Genomic DNA, 20150 nt, shown 5'->3' on the forward strand with positions numbered 1-20150 from the left:
AGATACCTAATTAATATAGTATAGCATGATATAAGGAAGAAGATATTTCTTCCCCTATTTTAGGATAGACAATATTACGTGAATAAGGAGGAAAAAAAATTGTAACTGAATTGTGTTGGCATCCCTATCATTAAGCCATCTCTTTACCTATTTGGCTACTTAGTGTCAATCTTTTTAGGCTTAAAATATGCCAACATGTTTTGGGCTAAAAATATGCCAATACTAAGAATACCTGTAGCAAAGCATCAATTCCCCCATAATTTGCATAGTCTGGCGTTGCTTGTAGAATCACGAAAAGCCCATCATTTACCTGCAATATGGGGATATACCAAACAACCCAGTAGCTTTATGTTCCGAATAGCCCAATAACTAACATATATCTTTGTGAAATGACAACATAACTTTTTGAGAAATCTTTTCTTACAGTCCAGTTAATACAAAAATAGATAATTGCATATAGTATACATAAGAAAAGTATCCGCTCTGACTTTCGAGGAAGAACGAGAAAAAGCTTTTAAAACTTCTAACCTACGTTTTCAGAATTTTAACTTTCGCTTAGTTCTATTGGCTCCATTTATAATAACTTAAAATACGTTTTTTTATTTGTCGATTGAATGGAATGGAAATTTTGTGGTAAAAAACCGACTTGCATTTTTGAATTGAAACTTGTAAATGTCATTCTTATCCATTCCCCCTTGCAAAGCCTTTTTTGCAAAAAGTAAAGATGTTCCTTTTAGTAATTTTTGAAGACAGCAAAATGTGGCAACAGTTGTTTGAACTCGCATGAGATGGATACACATAAAAACTAGAACTAGAAAGAAGTCCACACATAAAAGTCGGAGGGAACCCACAGTACATTATCGAATAATACAATACACATTGCCATTAGATGCCGGCAAATCACTTCAATATATTATGATGGAACATTAAGGCAAATTTAAGGTTATCATGACGAAATTTCGAAGCCAATATGTTAGGCTTTATTTCTAGGACATCTCACATGACCAAACAAACCATGATGGACATTCGTTAAAATTGAAACGACACCCATAGAATAGCATGACCTCTGCGCAAGAATTACACGTTAATTCTTGTTCGACATTCGATAAATTAAAACGATACAAAATAGAATTGCATGCCTTTTGCGGAAAATGTCACGTACAAATCAAGGAAGTAAGATTTCAATACTACTTCCAAAAGAATCATAAGTTTTGATAACTCAAAAGTATAAAAAGAAAACAAGACTTCACTAGATACATAAATTCTTTTTCTTTCATATCATTAACAGGGGAATTGAACTTTGGCTCTGCGAGCAGCTGGTCCTAAGTCCGGTTAGGAGGAAGGTTGTGATACGCAGGTTGACGTAAAATTAGTCAATTAATCATAATGATTAATTTATATGCAATGTCAGTGTAAAAAGATTACACCATCTTATCACATTTACCAGTTGTAACAAGTATTCTATCTTATTTTCGAGATTACAAATCCACATTTTAAGAAAGCTTACATGTAGAAATTCTTTGAATGACCTGACATAGTACAACAACAACAATAAGCCCAGTATAATCCCACCAAAAAGGTCCGGAGGGTAAAGTTCTTGATGATACCTAACCCCCACCTTGAAAAGGTAAAAGAATTGTTTAAGAAAAACCGACATAGTAATTTTTTAAATTTTTTTTTACACTACCGATACATATAAGTTAAACTTATATAAAATACGTTGAGGTATGTTCATCTGACCTTATATTGTTTGAGATTAATGTGTATTAGTTATTCTTATTACATTACCATGGGAGGAAAAGTTTAACGAATGTTCGGCCCCGTTTGGACATGTAATTTGGATATTTTAAGGAGTATTTTCTCTCATAGCTACATAAAAACCCCACAACTTGTGAAAACTATCAAAACATTCTCAATTTTTATACAATCTTACCAAATGAGCAAGTCATACTTCATAACAAAATTAATACGCTAATTCATAACAACCGACTCAAAATTAATACTAAAAGACCTTTATAAAAATACAACATCAATTGATCAAATTTTAGTTCAATAAATAAAATTAAACTATGGGTCTTTTTTTACAAAATTAAAAGGTTAGTAGACATGAATAAAATTTGATGGAAGTTAATGAGATTGGTAAATGATTGATGGAGGTAATTATTAAAAATATCTACCAACTTATGTATCTTTTTTTACAAAATATAAACTTATGGGTTAAATTTTATATTTCAAAAAATTGAAACCGTGGTTTCAAATCATGCGTAAAAATACATGTTAAATGCTGGTTTAAAATCATGCTTTCAAAACTTATGACGAAACGCCTACTTAGTAACCAAGAAGAAAACGGAAAGGAACAACAAGTGGGGTCGTCACACTCAATTCAAAGAGTAAATAAATTAAGATATAGACAGGTTGAAGATACCCCTAACTTTCTTTTTTGACAAAATGAACATGAAGCTCTCAAGTTTAACAGAACCTTGGATCGTGACACCCGTTTGAGTTAAAGCTATTGGACTGTTCAATGGAGTCGAGAATATTTGAGCAAATCTATAAAAGTACTCCTAACAAGAAAGTAATGAACTGGCAATTGATATAGCAAAGATACTTTCTATCTAGCACGTCACTATTTAACGTGTCTAATTCACGGATATCAGGGAAGTTTGTTAAGTAATAAAACAAACAAACAATCAGCCAGCTCAACTATTATTAATACAGACAGAAGAGAAAACATAAGAATTTCTTTGACCAAAATATAGTATAGTATAATTATATTAATTAAAATAAGGTAGAATAAATAATCTTTTTTTTTTCTTGAAAAAAAAAGACATGGGGTAGTTAACAAGTCACATAAAAGCCAGTAGGTTGCGCCACCAAACACCACATCAATTTTTCCCTGCCCCTCTTTTAAATTTATTAAATATTTAATGCAGTCATGTTGATGTTCATGCTCCCCAACTTCCACTTGAGAGTGTTACACTCTCACCACGTACTGTACTAATTAAGGCCTCCATCTTCAACTTTAATACTCTTCCTTCCAGCTACAAACACATTAATTACATGATCAACTCTTTTGCCCTTTCCAGTCATTTAGCCAAAATAGGGTTTGTATAAAAAAAATTTGTACAACTATTAATATGTTAATTTTAGCCGACTATCATTGACTCGATGATAATATAAAGTAGCGTAATCAGAATTTTCACTAAAAATATTCAAAATATAAAAAAGTAGACATAAGAAGAAGTCAATTAGATTCAATATCTAATATATACAATATGATTTTTCAACAAAAAGAATTCGGATGAACCCCTTATGCCTCAAGCTCTACTTGTGAATGATAAACGTGAGATTTTATGACTTCGATGTCACAGGTTTAACTCTTCTTAATCCCACGCTATAGGTGTAGTTTAATTGTATTATTGATTTCCTCCCATGTAATAGAAACTAAAAAGATTATCTAGAGAAAGACATAGTGTTTATTGTTCATTTGTAATTTTATGACTTGGTTAGCACATAATTGACAATTGTGAAATTTATTACTCCGTAGAAATCTATTAATATTTGCTAAAGAAATGAAAATCAATAGGCATTCCTTGTTTTCTTATCAAGGGACTGTTCGAGTAAATCCATTATAATAAACTGATCAATGCAAAAGGGTGTATTGAACAAGTCTTTTTTACAATCTTGTGGATCATGTCTTTCTTACATTAAGTGATATAAGAGTAATAATTTAACGTTTAGTTAAGAATTTACACCAATTGTCAAGTTTGTAACCACTGCCATGAGTAATGGCAGGAAAATTAGGTCGAGGGACGGCCATGTATTAATTAGTGGCCAAGTTGTAAAATTTATACCGTAGCTTTATTTTTATTTGTAGACATTTCTAACTTTTTGTTAAGTTTTATAGTTAAAATATTCCATGGAATATACTTTTCTTAAAAATAATGAAAAGCTTTTTATATAAACAAATACTCGAACAACGCGCTGCAACTAACGTAGTACTACACATACAAAGGAAACTCTGCTAAACATTAAATTTTTACAAAACTTCCCTTGCACAATGATTAAATTAAGATTATCTTATTCTATACTTGGAGATTTTCAACTTACTATATACTCAAAAATTAGAGAAGATTTCCTTTCCAATTATTCCGCCGAAAATTTGCATTTGTATCATCCACAACCAGCGAGATCAATTAAAGTATTTTTCTAATTAGAAAAAAGTCCAAAACCAAAAAAATAAATAATCATTGAGTTTTTTTTAATCGGAAGCAATTTCACTTTAAGTACACAGAAAGTTAGGAACATGCAGATAGAGTTGACTGTATTCAAATTTCAATCTACTATTTGTCGGTGTTTTACTAACTTCGGCGAAAGATAAGGTTACAAAAGGACAAATGTATTTTATAGCCTCACTCCTACTCAAATTTATCTCTATTAGGGGTACTATTGGAAATCCAAGCCAAACATCTTATTTGTATGGATTAATTTTCACGAATACTTGTGATTTTTTACTAGAACAACACATTAACTATTTCACGAATACTTGCTATTTCTATCAACACAAGAGCACATGTCACTTGACAACACATGTCGGATAACTCTTGTTCATCGAAGCTTAGTTATCCAAACAACTTATCATACATTTGCCAGAATTTTAAGAAATGAAAATAACATGGATTTTAAGGGAACAATGTCACAAAGAGACAGCTCCAACACACTAAACTGGTCATTTGATACTTGGTTTCCAGGCCTTAACCAGAAAAAACCTATTGCATCTCTTATAGTTGTGAGAAAACTGTACAATCATTTAGTTACACTATATTGAGTTTTCAACATACAAATCCTTCCAGGACACTTGGTTTGCCCTTTATATCTTGAGAGATTCTCCAAAAAAGAAAAAAGACGAGGAGATTTATGTGTGCAAAAGCTGCATGCTGCTATACTATTCAACTTCCACTAAAATTCCGTGTTTAATGTGTTTCAAAGACAAATTCTTCTTACAAAAGAATATAACAAAAAAAGAATCCAGAGATGATAAAGAAATTACATGACACAGTGGAAGGGGGTGCTTAAAATGAACACTATTCACCATTCTTAATGGGCTTTCTCTATTCAAATATGCTGCTGCTGCATTTGCTTCAACCATCTGCTCCAATGTTAACTTTGCTTCATCTTGTCAAGTGCAAACAGCTTTAACGGTCTCCCGGGTTGGCCGGACCCATTGCTTCTTCTCATTTACATGAATGTACCAAGGTCAGGTTTCAACTTGACTGTTTCAGTTGAACTAATATTATCCCTAAACTATTGAGGATTTAATCGACCTGCTCACCGATCAAGTCAAGGCCAACGAGCAGGAACGATATACCTTGAAACAGCAAGAAGTAAAAGTGGATTCCTTGAGCTGATAGTAGGCTCCTTACTGAAGCTGTCAACAGTAAGAAAGCCAAGGCCAATTCTTTTGTGTATATTCTGTTGTGCTTCTTCTTCCTCGATGCCTTTTTCTCCTTCTCCTTAATTTCCTCCCTCAGTTCCTCCAAATCAGGCACTGAAACACCTCGTTGGTGTTTCGGTTTTCCATCAACCAATGAGGTAAGATCTCCCTCGGAGGAACGCCCAGATTTCTTCGTGACTTCCCATTCATCCGAAACACCTCGCTGGTGTTTTGGTTTTTCCTCAACCAATGATGCAAGATCGCCCTCGGAAGAACGTCCTGATTTCTTGGTGACTACCCATTCGTATGCACTTCCGAGTTGGAAGAGGCCTGAGACCATGGCATTAAACTTGGTCACGGACATGGTGTTCTCGAATAAAAGGTATGGCACAATGAACGGGAAAGATTTAGGCGCCGGAAGTATATTGAGAAATGACATGGTGGCAGGGATGTAACAGACAACCCATGATGGGAGCGTTGCCTCGGGAATGAACATTGTCATTGGGAGGATTATGCAAAACAGAGTGAATGAATAAAATGGCAATATCAACTTCCTCAGAAGGAAGAAAAGAAATATCAAGTTGCCTTTCTTCCAAATGCTTATCTGCAAATCAAATTTCAAGCATTAATGCTAGGCATAACATTCAAATATGCTAACTTAACAAATATAGTCAAACCTCTCTATAACAACATCGTTTGTTCTAAAAAAATTTGGCTGCTATAGTGAAATGATGTTATAGAGAATATATGATATAACATAACATGAAAGATCGGTTCCATAGAGAACATGGTTGTTATAGTGAAATGTTATTACAGAGGATGATTGTTCCAGAGAGTTCTGACGGTAGAATTGAAGGTCACTAAGTGAAAGCAATCCAATTTTGATAATTTACCTTTGATTTAATGATGGCAGGTAAACAGAGACGGAACAACTGCATTGGCCCCGAATGCCATCTATGTTGTTGCTTCCTATACGCTTCATATGATTCCGGTAACTCACACTGGCACTGAAGTATCAACAAATTCAAATTTTAGGCTCTCAACAAAACAACTACTTACAATAAAAGAATACTCGAGAACGAAGCTTCTTGCAGTAAATTTTACCTCTACATCATTGAGAAAGATGAATTTCCAACCATGAAGATGTGCCCGAACCGCAATGTCCATATCCTCAACCGTTGTCCTTTCCAACCAACCACCAGATTCTTCCAATGCCTTAATCCTCCATACTCCAGCAGTCCCATTAAAGCCAAAGAAATTAAGAAAAATACCATTCACCTGCTGCTCCACTTCAAAATGAAATGCCAAATTAATGTGCTGCAATCTTGTAAGTAGATTTTCATCCTTATTCACAAATGACCACCTTGCTTGTACCAATCCTATGTCCTCATTATCCTACAATTCAAAATCAAGAAGGATACATACACTTAATAAAACAAACCACTCACATCAGCACATTCTACACTACCACTACCAAAAAATAATAGTAAGAATTAGCAACGAACAAATTCCATAGCTAAAGAGAAAAATCCGGCGCTAATCCTAATTCCAGTTTTTTTTGGTAGTGTAAGTGACAGCAGTATTAGTATCATTGAACCATTTAACAAACCATACACAATTAAAGGAGATTATCACATGGGGTTAGAATCCAATTGGAAGGTAAATTGTATACCTTAAAGTAAGGAACGGTTCTTTTAAGGAAATCAGGCATGGGCTGAAAATCGGCATCGAAAATGGCAACAAATTCATAATCTTTAACATAGCTGCAATTCATAGCTGACTTAAGATTTCCAGCTTTATAACCTTCTCTTATCACTCTATGTCTGTATATAATATTAGCACCTTCCTTCTGCCATTTTCGAACCTCCTCATTAATCAATGTTTGTGTAGTAGGATCATCAGAATCATCAAGAACTTGAATCAACAATCTTGATTTAGGCCACTCTAAACAACACACAGCACCAATTGATTGCTGATAAACCTGACAATTAACAATAACAACAATAAATAACCCACCGACAACATAAAAATGAGTTCTTTAAAATCTTGGAAAGACAAAAAATTGAAAATTTTAAAATTTACCTCTTTTTCATTACACATAGGGATCTGAACAAGAACCATGGGGTAGTAACCAGTACCATCACCAGATTCCAGATCCATAGCACCCTGTTTGGCAACTGGTTTAATCTTTCTCATTTTCACCCAAAAACACCCTAAACACAGTACTAATCTATCCACACTTTGGATAAGAAAAAGTACAATACAAGCATTGGCTAAAAACTGAAGAGGAGGAGCAAGATACTCCACTCTAATCAACACCCATTTAGAATAAAATGAATCAAAAACACTCTTAACAACTAATGGATTAGCAAATGTATGAAAATCCAATGAGTATAAGTACTGTAATTGAAGATCTGGTGCATTAAAATGCCATCCTTTGAAATAAGCTGTTATTTCAAACCCTAATAATATCACAGACAACCATAAAAACATCTTTATGCAAGTATAGAACCGGTTCTTGACAGCTGGATTCTCAGTGTTTTTGTGGTCGGTTGTGTCAGTTCTACCGGCAGCAACACGGCGGTGTATGACGGCTGTAAGGTTGAACAATGCTGATGCTATTGAGGTTAAACAACCTGCGGCTTTGTGTGCTTTAAGGAGAAGTACCCATGTAAGTTGTTTGGCATTTTTGTTTCTGTTTTTTTCACGTTTGTATGGAGACATGTTGTTGTTGTTGTTTGGTATTAAGAAATCATCTTCTGATGGTCCTTCAAGTTCAACCATTGACCAGTTGTTTGGATTCTCCATTTTTACAACTACTGGTGTACCTCTATGTGTTTCTTTTGTCCACCAGTTAAATGATGGTGCCATTTTTTTTGAGTTCTTGAAATAGAAAAACCCCAGATGGGAAATTTTTGGTTAAATGTTGTAAAGAATGAAACTTTTGGGTAATATGAACACAATGGGTTGAGTTCTTGATGGGAAAAGTGGGTTGAAAGTTGTAAAGATTGAAACTTTGGGTATATTTCAGCTATAATGAACAATGGGTTGAGTTCCTGAAACACACCCAGATGGGAAAATTAGCTTAACTTTGGGTTTTTTTCAGCTTAAATGAACACAATGTGAGCAAAACCCAGATGGAAAAAAGTAAAGGGTCGTTGAGTTTAAGATTTTTGAACTGGAAAAAATTAAAAAAACACTATGAGGATGGAGTCATAGTGAAAGAGTAAAATTGAAAAAAGTGAAAGAGATAAGAAGAGAGTAGAGACGCGTGTGAAGATGCAAAGGCGTCTCTATTTCACGAAGACAGGCAGACCATCACACATAGAGAGAAATGAGGTTTAAGTATAAGGGGAATATGAAAATTTGCAAAACAGTACAGTATATTGAATGTAGAGAGAGAGTGAAGAGAGGACCATATAAGAGTTAAAAAAAGAATGGGGGCAAGGCTATAATGGTTATGATTTTTGGTTGAAGAAAGTACAAAGTCCCCTTGGATTACAGCTTGCAACTTAAAAAAAGTAAAAAAGGGTTCACAATTTGTAGTAGTAGAAAAAGATGTGTTTTAGACATAGAAAGAGAAAAGAAGAAGTGTTGTTATGGTAACAGCTCAACACGTCTTTGATTTTTTGATTCTCAGTTTTCCATAAAATTGGAAAATCAAAAGGAAATTGACAGCACGTTGTTCTTTGTTCAATACCACCACTCTTGTTTTTTCAAAAAAAAATTACCAGAGTGGTTTTATTGATTTATCCTCCTTTTTTCACCCTCACATGACCAAAAATCAAATCGGACATGAAACTTGTGGGCTATTGCGTTTTCTCTTTCTGTTTTTTTTTTTTTTTTTCTGTGAGAGATTTACTTTTCCACCTACTACTCCTTAATGGAGTTTTATAATAATGAATCAAAAGTGGCACAAAGAACCGAACACCCCAGAAAGAAGAAGAATGAAAAAACACATATTATATTCATAATAATAACATAATACGTGGATATTTGTAGATAGACAGAGATTCAAATGAAGTTTATATGGTAAAAATATTGTAACAGGACTGTAAAAGATCTTATGAAGCTTCAAATCTTCCTTCCTCCTTTGATGGAATTATTCACCGTGTGAATTCCAAAAGGTTAGAAATCGAGATTCAAGATTTGCCTTTAGATTATGGACAATAAGAATATTTTCTAATATAATGATATACAGATAATTTGATATAGATGTAAAAGTCGTATGTATTCACACACGAAAAGAATGTAGGAGGAGGATGTGACAAAGGGCTTAGCTAATCATCAAACCTTAACTTGCAATGGCATAGTGATTAGGGAGATAAGATCTGGGGATAATGTGCTTTTAAGGGGTTTTTGTTTTTTGCTATGAATTCATATTTTTGTAGAATAAAGAAAAAGAAAATGAAATTTTGTTTTGGTATATGTTTTCTTGTGTTCGGTCATTTTCGACATTCCTTGACCGAGAAAACAGCGGGTCATGGCCGTCATCAAAGGGTTAATGTCCAAATCACCCTTTTGAAAATAGTACATGAAGAATTTATGTTACATTTTAAAAAAATAATACTCCTCTGTTTCAATTATGTGAACCTATTTTCTTATTAATCCGTGCTAAAAAGAATGACCTCTTTCTATATTTGGAAACAATTTACATTTATGTAATGATTTATAGCCACACAAAATATATGTGACTCATTTAGGATCACAACTTTAAAAATCTTCTCATCTTTCTTAAACTTCGTGCCCAATCAAATGGGTTCACATAAATTAAAACGGAGGAAGTAAGTATTAGTATATTACTATTTTAAGTTGCTATACAATACAACTCGCGATACTGAACTTGATTTGATAAGTTAAAAAATTAAAATTATACTGAATAATTCAGAATTTGAAGTTGTGAGTTCTGCATAATATTTTTTGTACATATTTAGTAAATTTTTCAACAAATATAGAGACTTTTGGATTGAAGTTATTGAGTTTTTTGGAACTATCTAAGATAGCTTTGTTCTTAGTGGACGTTTTCCATCTTATTAGTGTATATAACTCTGAACTCGTGAAAAAAAATTAAAAAATAAATAGGAGGAGTTGATGGTCATCACACACCGTTTGTCTACTTTTTCTTTCGTCTTAACCGGTTTTGTCTTTGTGGTGATAATACTTTTCAATAATTAGCGTCATTCACGCTCGTCCAACAAGAGAATACGCAAACAAAAACTTGCCACTTCACTATACGAATATTTGTACGTATAAAAATTTATTGGTGGACCTCTTTCTTTCCTTTTTCTATTTCTTTTTAAGTAAACGATGATATCACATCGCCTTTTTACAATACTTCCGAAAATAACGAATTTGCCTTGAACAAGTGGAGCGCTACACAAAAAGCTACACCAAATCTTTCCTTTTCTAAAGGTAAATATATTCAAAAATATACAGTAACATATTGTTACCGTTTAGAAGCATAGTACTCATAAATTTATGGAGTGTTCTACGCGTAGTTATACTACTTAATATGGTAATATGAGATCACTATTATTGAATCAAGAAAAGAAAGTAAAAGTCCATGAAATTATTGTGTTAATAGTTACTCCTTAAAGTTAAACTTTTAATAAGCTTATCTCAACCTTTTAAGGAAAATGAATTTATAGGAGCGCAAATGTCACCCCCCAAACCATAACCCTCGCTGCGTATCACGACTCGGTGCGCACTTTGCGTGTGATGGAGCAAATCACACTCTTTGAATCAACATGGGGCATGTACTGATGCCGTGATGCGGAATATCATATAAACATGCGTGGTGAGAGTAAAACAGGAGATTAAATAATCATAAGTCTGAAAATATATAATACATGTTGAGTCAATACTGGCTATACGACTCTGAACATCTGACATGGCATAACTGAACTAATCTAGTGTATAAAACCTCTGATATGAGTCTGACTGCAAAACTGTTTACGGGGACAAGGCCCCCGGTATACCTTTACTGCATAACTGGCAATAAATAAATAAAGATAAAACCCCGAATGAGATGGGGCTCACCGATAGCTGATACGTGCAAAGTCTTAACGAGCTGATCTGTCGTCCTGTAAATCTGCATCGTGAAATGCAAGCCCCCGGGCAAAAAAAAGGGACGTCAATACCTTCGAATTGTACTGGTATGTAAAGCAACTGAATGAAATGAGCATGACACATGAAATAATAGAATTGAAACTGAAACTGTAAGCTGTAAGTTGAACATGAACATGAGCATCGTTGACATGAGCAAAATGTACATTTTATATATATATGTGTGTGTGTGTGTGTATCTTGTGAGAGAGCCGTAGTATAACTAATAACATGGAATCACCGCGCGGATACGTGTAGTCTAGTACCTAGTCTGACCAGCAGAGCAGCCCTACACCTTGCTAGGGTATGAGACATAAGCATGACATGAAAATGGATCTAATTCAACTGTCTAAAGGTGTCGTCCTAATCTGGGCGGATGGACCCTTCCTTACATTAGCATACATAGTTTTAGGCTATTTGAACCTTCTTAGTAAACCTATGCTACTCCCAAAAACATGAACATGGATATAGTTGGCATCTGGGCCGATGGTCTATATAACATGGCTTGTAAGCATGACTTGTAAACTTGATTCATAAACATGGCTTGTAAACATGATTTAGTGAGGATAGTATAACATAGATATAAGTATATAATATAACTGGTATGAAAACATGGATGCATGTAGAATTTCATGAAATATACATAAAAATTCATAACTTGCATTTAAGAACCCATGAAATGCAAGTATGGGTTTTCATATATATATATATATATATATATATATATATATATATATATATATATATATATATATATATATATATATATATATAGTAACGAATTAATCATACAAACATGGAATATTATATATCATGGTACATGTACTTATGGTTATCATGAACACGTCTAGAACCCTAGTTTTGGTAAACTTTCGTATAATCATGGAAGGACGTGGTGTGGGAAAGAACAATGATGTTCCTACACGTAGATAGAAACCCTACATAGCTGTAACGCTCCAAAACTTGTAATAGAATTTCGAAAGCTTGAACCTTGAGCCTTGAGATAGGTTTGCTTGAAAACCATAGGTTAGGAACAATGATTTTCTATTCAGAAAACATGGATACATGTGAGAATTCACTTGGAATGGTTGGAATAGGCTTACCTTGGTGTATGATATTGATGGAAGAAGAAAACCTTCATGCTAGGGTTTGGGAACGTGAAAAATGAGAATAAAAGGCTGAAGTCCCGTATTTATATTTTACTGCGTCGGAAATTATATGGTCATGAAGTACGGTCCGTAATTATTTTTACTGTCACAAGTTACGGCCCGTATTTATATTATACGGCTAATAGTACGGGCTGTACTTCTAAGTACCGTCTGTATAAAATGGGCATATTTAAGTTGGCAAATTCCAGAAACTGAGATTTTTCCCTTAGGATTTACGGACCGGAATACAGTCCGTATTTCATTATACGGCCACAAGTACGGTCTATATATAAATAAAATATACGGTTCGTATAACAGGGCGTAAAAGTTGAATTTTACTGAACTGAAATGGATTTAATCTCAACACTTCCTGTTTGATTTTTCAAGTCCCGAATCATGATCATAGTTTAGTTAGGAGGTACGAGGTTTTACAGCAAATATATATATATATGTTCTACGGTGAAATCAAATCATTTACTTCAGCAGTTCAACTACTCCAATCTCTATGCATGTACAAATTTGGCTTAAAATATGTGAGTGTAACTTTTTACCGTCTTTTGCTTAGATGTACAATAACTCTATTTCACAAGAAATGATGATCTTATTTGTCAAAATTATTAGTAGAATAGGTTTTTTCCCCTCATAACCACTCCGCAGGAAAAAAAAAATGATTTTCCTATTAAATATAGGAGTATTAAATATATATTTTCTCACTCCCACAAATGCTATGCCGTTTTGTGATCTCAGAGCCACGCTTTACATGTCATAGGAGCTAGCATTAACAAGAAAATAAAAAGAACATACAAAAATAGGCCTCCCCGATGATTAATAAGCATTTTCCCCCCTATGATTAAGCATTGGACTGATTAAATTATGAAGTGAAGGACTGAAGGTCAAGAACAACCTTCTTAAACTCTGAACCAAGCACCGACAGTTTGCGGTAAAATACAAATGTCTAGTGTAGTAAAAAAGAAAACCGGTAAATTCGTTGATTTGATTAAAAAGAGGCTTAACAGGATGTTGAATTTTTTATTTTAAAAAATGCATTTTCAAATATTTTAAATACTTGATATAATGTATTCATATAATTTAGTAAAATATAAATTCAAAAGTTGAATTTTTCAAGACACCGGTTCGGAAGTTTCGATGGTTAATACTTTGGGTTGGTTTTGTCATTTGTGGTCATGTGTCAATTACCTGACTCTTTTCTTTCAAGCTACACTTTAATACCAAAAACCCCAAAATTCACTCCAAGTCTATATGACTATATCCATTAGTATGATTTATGATAGATCTGAACAGTGGCGGATTCAGAATTTTCATTCAGGATATTCGGGAAAAAAAAGAAGCTAAATATACATTGTAATTTTTTGCTAAGGGTGTTCAAAAGTTAATATATACACATAAACACAGAAAATTTACGTTATATATACGCTGTAATTTTTTGCCGAGGATGTTCACCCGAATACCCTGACCCCCAAGTAGATCTGCCCTTGAATTGACTTTTTCACTTCTATAATTTGTAAAACTTCAAGTATTATAGTTAAGATATTATACCAGACTTCATTGTCTTGGGTAGAGTTGTAGATATTTTTCAAATGGATAAAAGGTGTGTAAAAATACTAAGTGGGTTAAAATTTATAGTAAAAACTTTGACTATTAAAAAATAAATTGAAGTATAATATTTGCAAATCAAATGAGCTGTACTATGTGAATAACATGAAAATTACTTTGTTAAAAGATTCGTTTTCATATGTCTTGGATCTGAATTAAACAAATATTCTACCAATGCGAGTAATTTCTATGGGATATATATTTTAGATCTCAAAATCAAGTTACGGATATTTCTTATGAGGCTATATGTTTTTAAATTTGAAAAACATTATTATCAATGCTAGAACAAATAATTGTACTTGATCAAGATTTCAAAAGTTTTTAATTGGAGAAAAGTTACTTTTCTAATTTACTAGATGGTGTATTATAGCCCTAGACTTGAATTTGTGTATCTATGTATACGTAGTTGTGTTTGGCGGTGATAATATATATATATATTTTTTGCTAATAAACATACCTAAGTTTGCACCTATATATATATATATATATATATATATATTATGTTCAAACCACGATTAATATAACATTATAGTTTGTCTTTCCGTTCCAAAATTTTATTATATTAGAATACAAAGTTGGCAAAAATTTATTAATACTTTTTAAAAGAGAAAACTAAAAGGAAACTATGAGATAAAACAATAGCAATATTTAAGATCAATTGATACTTTGAATTTTAATAATTTAAAGGTGTAAAATATTTTATTGTTAATGTATGTACATTGGACCTAAACAATACTTATTATTTTTTATCAAATTTTGATTTGGATAATTCTAATTCAAAATATTAAATTAATTTTGCATGTTTAAAACGAAAAAATTAAATTTGATTTTCTATTTAAACAAAGAACTACTATTTTTTAATTTTTAGTAAATATTTTTGGTTTAAAACTCATTTTTTCATATGTCTTTTCGATTTTTTAAGGGTCAATTAGAATTATAATTTGACTAATTAACCTTATTAATTAATCTCTATTTAATATTATTTTTCTTTTACGACATTAATCTCTTTTCACATTTATTAGAGTAAGGAAAAAAATGAAAAAGTAATTAAATTCTATCTTATTTTAAACTATAAATATTTTAAGTATATTTATTTTAGTAAACATAACAAATAAATGACAAATAGCATAAAGCTTTTTACGGCTAAATATACCTTTTTGAAGAAAAGCAATAATATGGGGTCCATGTTTTTGTTGTACAATAATTTTATTTGCTCCCACTAATGGGTTGATACGCGTATGGTAATGAATATATGACTTAATGAGTATAATTTGAAATTACATGAATATTATTTGATTTTTTAACGTTTTTTTTTTAATGAGTTTGGAGATTATCTTTTTAATACTTGGTGTTTTTAGTAGAACATTTTTTATATAATTGTACTTTAGATTATAGTGTATTATCTTTGGATAGATAAATATACACATTGCTTGTTTTTTTTTTAATATGAAATCCACATTTTTTTTTTTGATAGAACTTTTTTTTCCTTTTTTTTTTTTTTTTTTTAGTATTGGTTGGTGTGGGGCCACTTTTTTTTTAGGGAGACGGACGACGAAGCATGAGTATAAACCCATGCTTCTAATTTATGCTAGTTTTAAAAAACGCTTCTTTTTTTCTTTCTCAAATTTTGGTCAAATACTAAATTTTCTGAAATAAGTATTTTCTTTTTAAAAGTAAACACTTTTAATGCTACAAAAAATTGACCTAACATGTTACTATAAATCAATAGTATCAAATTCAAACTGTAGTGTCACGACTCAAAAACTTTTTTGGGACCTTCTTCTAGTCAGGATTGTCAAATTAGACCTTCCTAAGAGTTTCTCATTTGGACCACCAGCCCATAAATCAAGGAGTATTACGACAATAGTTCAAGCTAAAATAAGTGCAATATCTCCTAAAAAAATATATTTCTTTATACTTGTAGTAGAGCAGAATGCCAATTAAAATTGTCTCTCAAACAAAACAAATAAAACAAAAAAGTGTGCCAGTTTTTTAAAATTCAAAAATTCTGCCAAATGCCAGTTTAGTAGAGCAACCCGACAACACATGAGAAAGCTCCTTAAAATGGAATTGTCTGAGGCACGTGCGACTACTCAATCGAGGCACGTGTGACAGTACTCTCTCTATCTCAATTTATATGACATCATTTGATTTGACACATAGTTTAAGAACGAACGAGACTTTTGAAATTTGGGGTTCTAAAATAAACTTTGAACATTTCTATGGCTAGAAATCATTTTATAACTAGCGGAAAAAGCCGGTCGTCAACCACCGCCGGCCAAATATCGTTTGTTTACTCCTACCTACGCCGGCTACGTGCAATCACCAAATTTTCAAGTACTACTATCAAAATTGTTCATCATGTGAAAAGGAAAAATATGTGGATTTTGTTAAGTTATGACCAGTAAATTTTACCCTATGGATTTACTAATTTTATAATCATAAAAATGTTATGACTCGTGATAATAATTTCACAATTATTATTATTATTAAGTTATGTTTAAATTCAAGTTTCCTCATATAGATTTAAAAAATGTGCTTTTGGTCCTTTTGATATCAGGCTACGGATATTTAACATTCAATTAATTGAAATATGCACTTTTGATCTCTTTGCTAGTGAATATTCATAAATTTACCACAATCACTACCATACCACTATTTAATTACTCATTTGTTATGATAAGTCTATGATATTACTTCATATTTGATAGTAATATAGTTCTAAAAGTTGTTCAAATATATCATACTTCCTCAATAAAGCAACTAAAATAAAACATTTTAATTAATTAAAGATTAAATGTATTTAATCAAATATTATAAGGACCATCATCATAATTTATCAATAGTATATTAAGGAACTAAAATTATCTCTTAAGTTAATCTTGCAAAATGTAGAAGAACATACACGAAGAAGTGAAGAACAACGAAAAAATTGAAAAGAGACGTAAGTGAATACTTTATTGAGGGAATCCAAAGCGTGTAGGGTCAACTATGAAAAAACAATTTAATCTTTAACCAGATGTGTTATGTTTGAGCGAAAACCATAGAGTATTAATCCAACATATTAATTTTCAAGATTATATTCATCATTGCCGTTGGCTTTATACAACTGGATAGCTCAATTATACATCTAGGGGTCTTAATTTATAATTTGATGAATTAACAATAGATAACTTTATTTATTAATCAAAATAAACAATGATTAGTGACATCTAAAGTTGTCTTTTTAATTTGCTCGTTTGGGTTCCACGGCCAATGACCACATTACACTTTTAGTGCCTCTAATCAATCTCTTAAGAATTTAAAAAAAAAAAAAAATCTAAAGAAGTCGTGTTAAGTACGACCTTGTTAAGGGTCTACTACTACAATTTATAATAGAGTGGAAATATTATTGGTGCAAAAAGTCCGTGATCATGTTTACTTATGCATGACATATGAAAAATTATTGACACTTCAGACAACATAAGATTTAAATGATTGTCAAAATCAACAACATGTGTAAGTTAATTCTAGGTTGGATTTGATTGAAAAATAGAAAAAGAAGTTTAATGGGGGGATGATTGCGACCAATCGAAATGGAAATATTAGAGCTTGATTAATTAATTTTTTTCGTCGGTGCGACCAACTCTTTCCGTTATTTAATACTATTCAAAAATACATTATCTTGACGTTTGTATGATTCTGCTGGTTTTCGTTTTTCTTTTTAAGTAAATTGTTGGTTGCCTTAAATTTTGATTCATATTTAAATCATCCCAAATCCTTTTGTTTCCCTTTTTCTTTTCTCTCTCTCTCTCTCTCTTTAAGAAAGAAGAATTATGGTCAAGATTTTTTAATATTTTAATGACAATCTCATTTAACTTATAGGTTGTCATATACCCTGTATAAAATAACAATGGTGTAACGCGTACCCACATTACGACATTACTATAATGAGGAGTGCATTGAGACATGAGATTGGATAACCGCTATGTTCGTAATATGGAATTAATTTTTTTTCTTTCAAATATTCCTGAAGATTCTTGATCCTATTAGACCGTCTGAACATAATTTGTTTTTCCCCCCTATTGGTTGAAGAAAGAATAAAAAACGAGAGGACATTTTATTTTTGACTTGTGTTAGGCAAAGATTCAAAGGGCTTATGCCAAGTTAGTGGACATCACGTAAGAAGGTATTGTTATGAGAATATTGCAACTAAATTTATCAGATGCAATGTATAGTACGAGTCAACGAACAAAAAATACTTTGACCTTCTCTCTTGTTTTATTTGTTATAATATATTTTTAACTTTGGATTAGCTTCATCAGACAACTTCGCTCTTTTATTTAGTTTAAACACAATTTTAGTCCACCTTAACCAAAATCGACACTGTTGGTGTCACGTTACTGCTGTAGTAATAAAAATAGTGCAAATGGAAATTGGAAAGAAGGAAAAAAAATGTATAGCCATCGTGGGTTCAATTAGCGAACTTCTTCAAATGTTGAGTACGTGTTTGGTATGAGAGTGATATTTTCATAAATCTTAAATAGTGAAAATATTGTTAGTATTTGATTGATCGAACTCACAAAAGTATTTTCCTAAAAGAAATTTACATGCCATGGAAAATGACATATTATGTAGGGTCCAAGTCAACTTTTCTTTAACAAATACTTTTATGATGCATGTCATCTGTTAAAATCAACATTTAATATAACTAAAATTAACACAAAAGCAACATTCCATGACCCCTGCCTACATGAGTACATTCTACTATTATATGTAAGCTACATATTTTGTTACTAACCAAACACCAAAATTAATCTGGAAAAAAGCTTTCCAAGTTAAGAAATTTTCCTAAGCTTTCCAAGTTAAGAAATTTTCCTAAGCTTTCCAAGTTAAGACATCACAAGTAAATACACCCTTAGTAATTGTAAATCAGGGTTTGCCAGAATTAGCTGTCTTTAACAGTTAGCATGTCAACTAATGAAACTTTTATTTCCATGCAGTATTTGAAACTTATTATCTCAATTACCACTGAAAAGGTAAACCGTTTTTCTGAAAGCTAAATAAGACTTCTCAATATTGGATTTTCTTTTCTTGAAAGAAAGATCAAGAACTATCCTGTTACTAGTAATTTTTTATTTTTTGATAAATAGGGTCCTCGTTTATAATAATAACAAAGCGATAAAAACACCTGGCCACAAATCCAAATGAAGGCCAAATTAGATAAGTGGTGCACAGACAAAATCAACTGGAGCACTTTTTGTTGTCCATCGGAGATAACAAAGTTCACTTTTACCTTTTTATTTAATTTAATCCCCTACTTCTACGGCAGTCAAATCAGTACTTACATTAATTACTAGTCTCACTCATAATAAAAAGTTAAAAACTCAGTCAGGCAAATTAGTTTCTGTACTAATTTTGGAGGATTTTCTTTACATTATTAAGCTATAGAGCTAAGTAGCTAAAGTTATCAGCATCACGAGGTGTGCAAAATGTGTTGGGAAAAGCCATCTCAATCTAAATGAAGGACACCTAATTCCTGTCTTCTTGTTTGGCATCTAGACCTGGGCTTTCAATTCTGATAGGGAAACAATAGCATAACACTAAAATATAGTCTTCTTACTCAAGAATCGATCGACTGCAAATGAGTAGTTAGAACAATGATAAAGTTATCTTAATCTGACCCATAAATTATCAATTTGAGCCATGAAATAAGCAATTGATGTTTGCTTCATGATGAATTACCTATATTGCATCCTTGAAGTGCAGCATTTTCTAAATCTTGCGTGAACACGAAATATTTCGTGCATCAGAGTTAAATTTATTACCCAAGAATATTCTCCACTAGCTTCAACTAGCTAGTGTGTGCT

The 20150-nt window shown here is 32.1% G+C and overlaps 1 protein-coding gene across 1 annotated transcript; it reads right to left on the reverse strand.

Annotated features, from left to right (window-relative positions):
* Window positions 1-4943: 4943 nt before the first annotated feature.
* Window positions 4944-8982, reverse strand: LOC132033504 (probable xyloglucan glycosyltransferase 12). Its single transcript, XM_059423490.1, has 5 exons — window positions 7517-8982; window positions 7107-7415; window positions 6539-6829; window positions 6328-6441; window positions 4944-6038 (listed from the first exon to the last, which is right to left on the reverse strand). Exons 1-5 carry the CDS (start codon window positions 8303-8305, stop codon window positions 5316-5318), a joined length of 2226 nt encoding a protein of 741 aa, XP_059279473.1. The 5' UTR covers window positions 8306-8982; the 3' UTR covers window positions 4944-5315.
* Window positions 8983-20150: the final 11168 nt, after the last annotated feature.

Source organism: Lycium ferocissimum, chromosome 10 (genome assembly GCF_029784015.1).
Source record: "Lycium ferocissimum isolate CSIRO_LF1 chromosome 10, AGI_CSIRO_Lferr_CH_V1, whole genome shotgun sequence".
NCBI lineage: Eukaryota > Viridiplantae > Streptophyta > Magnoliopsida > Solanales > Solanaceae > Lycium > Lycium ferocissimum.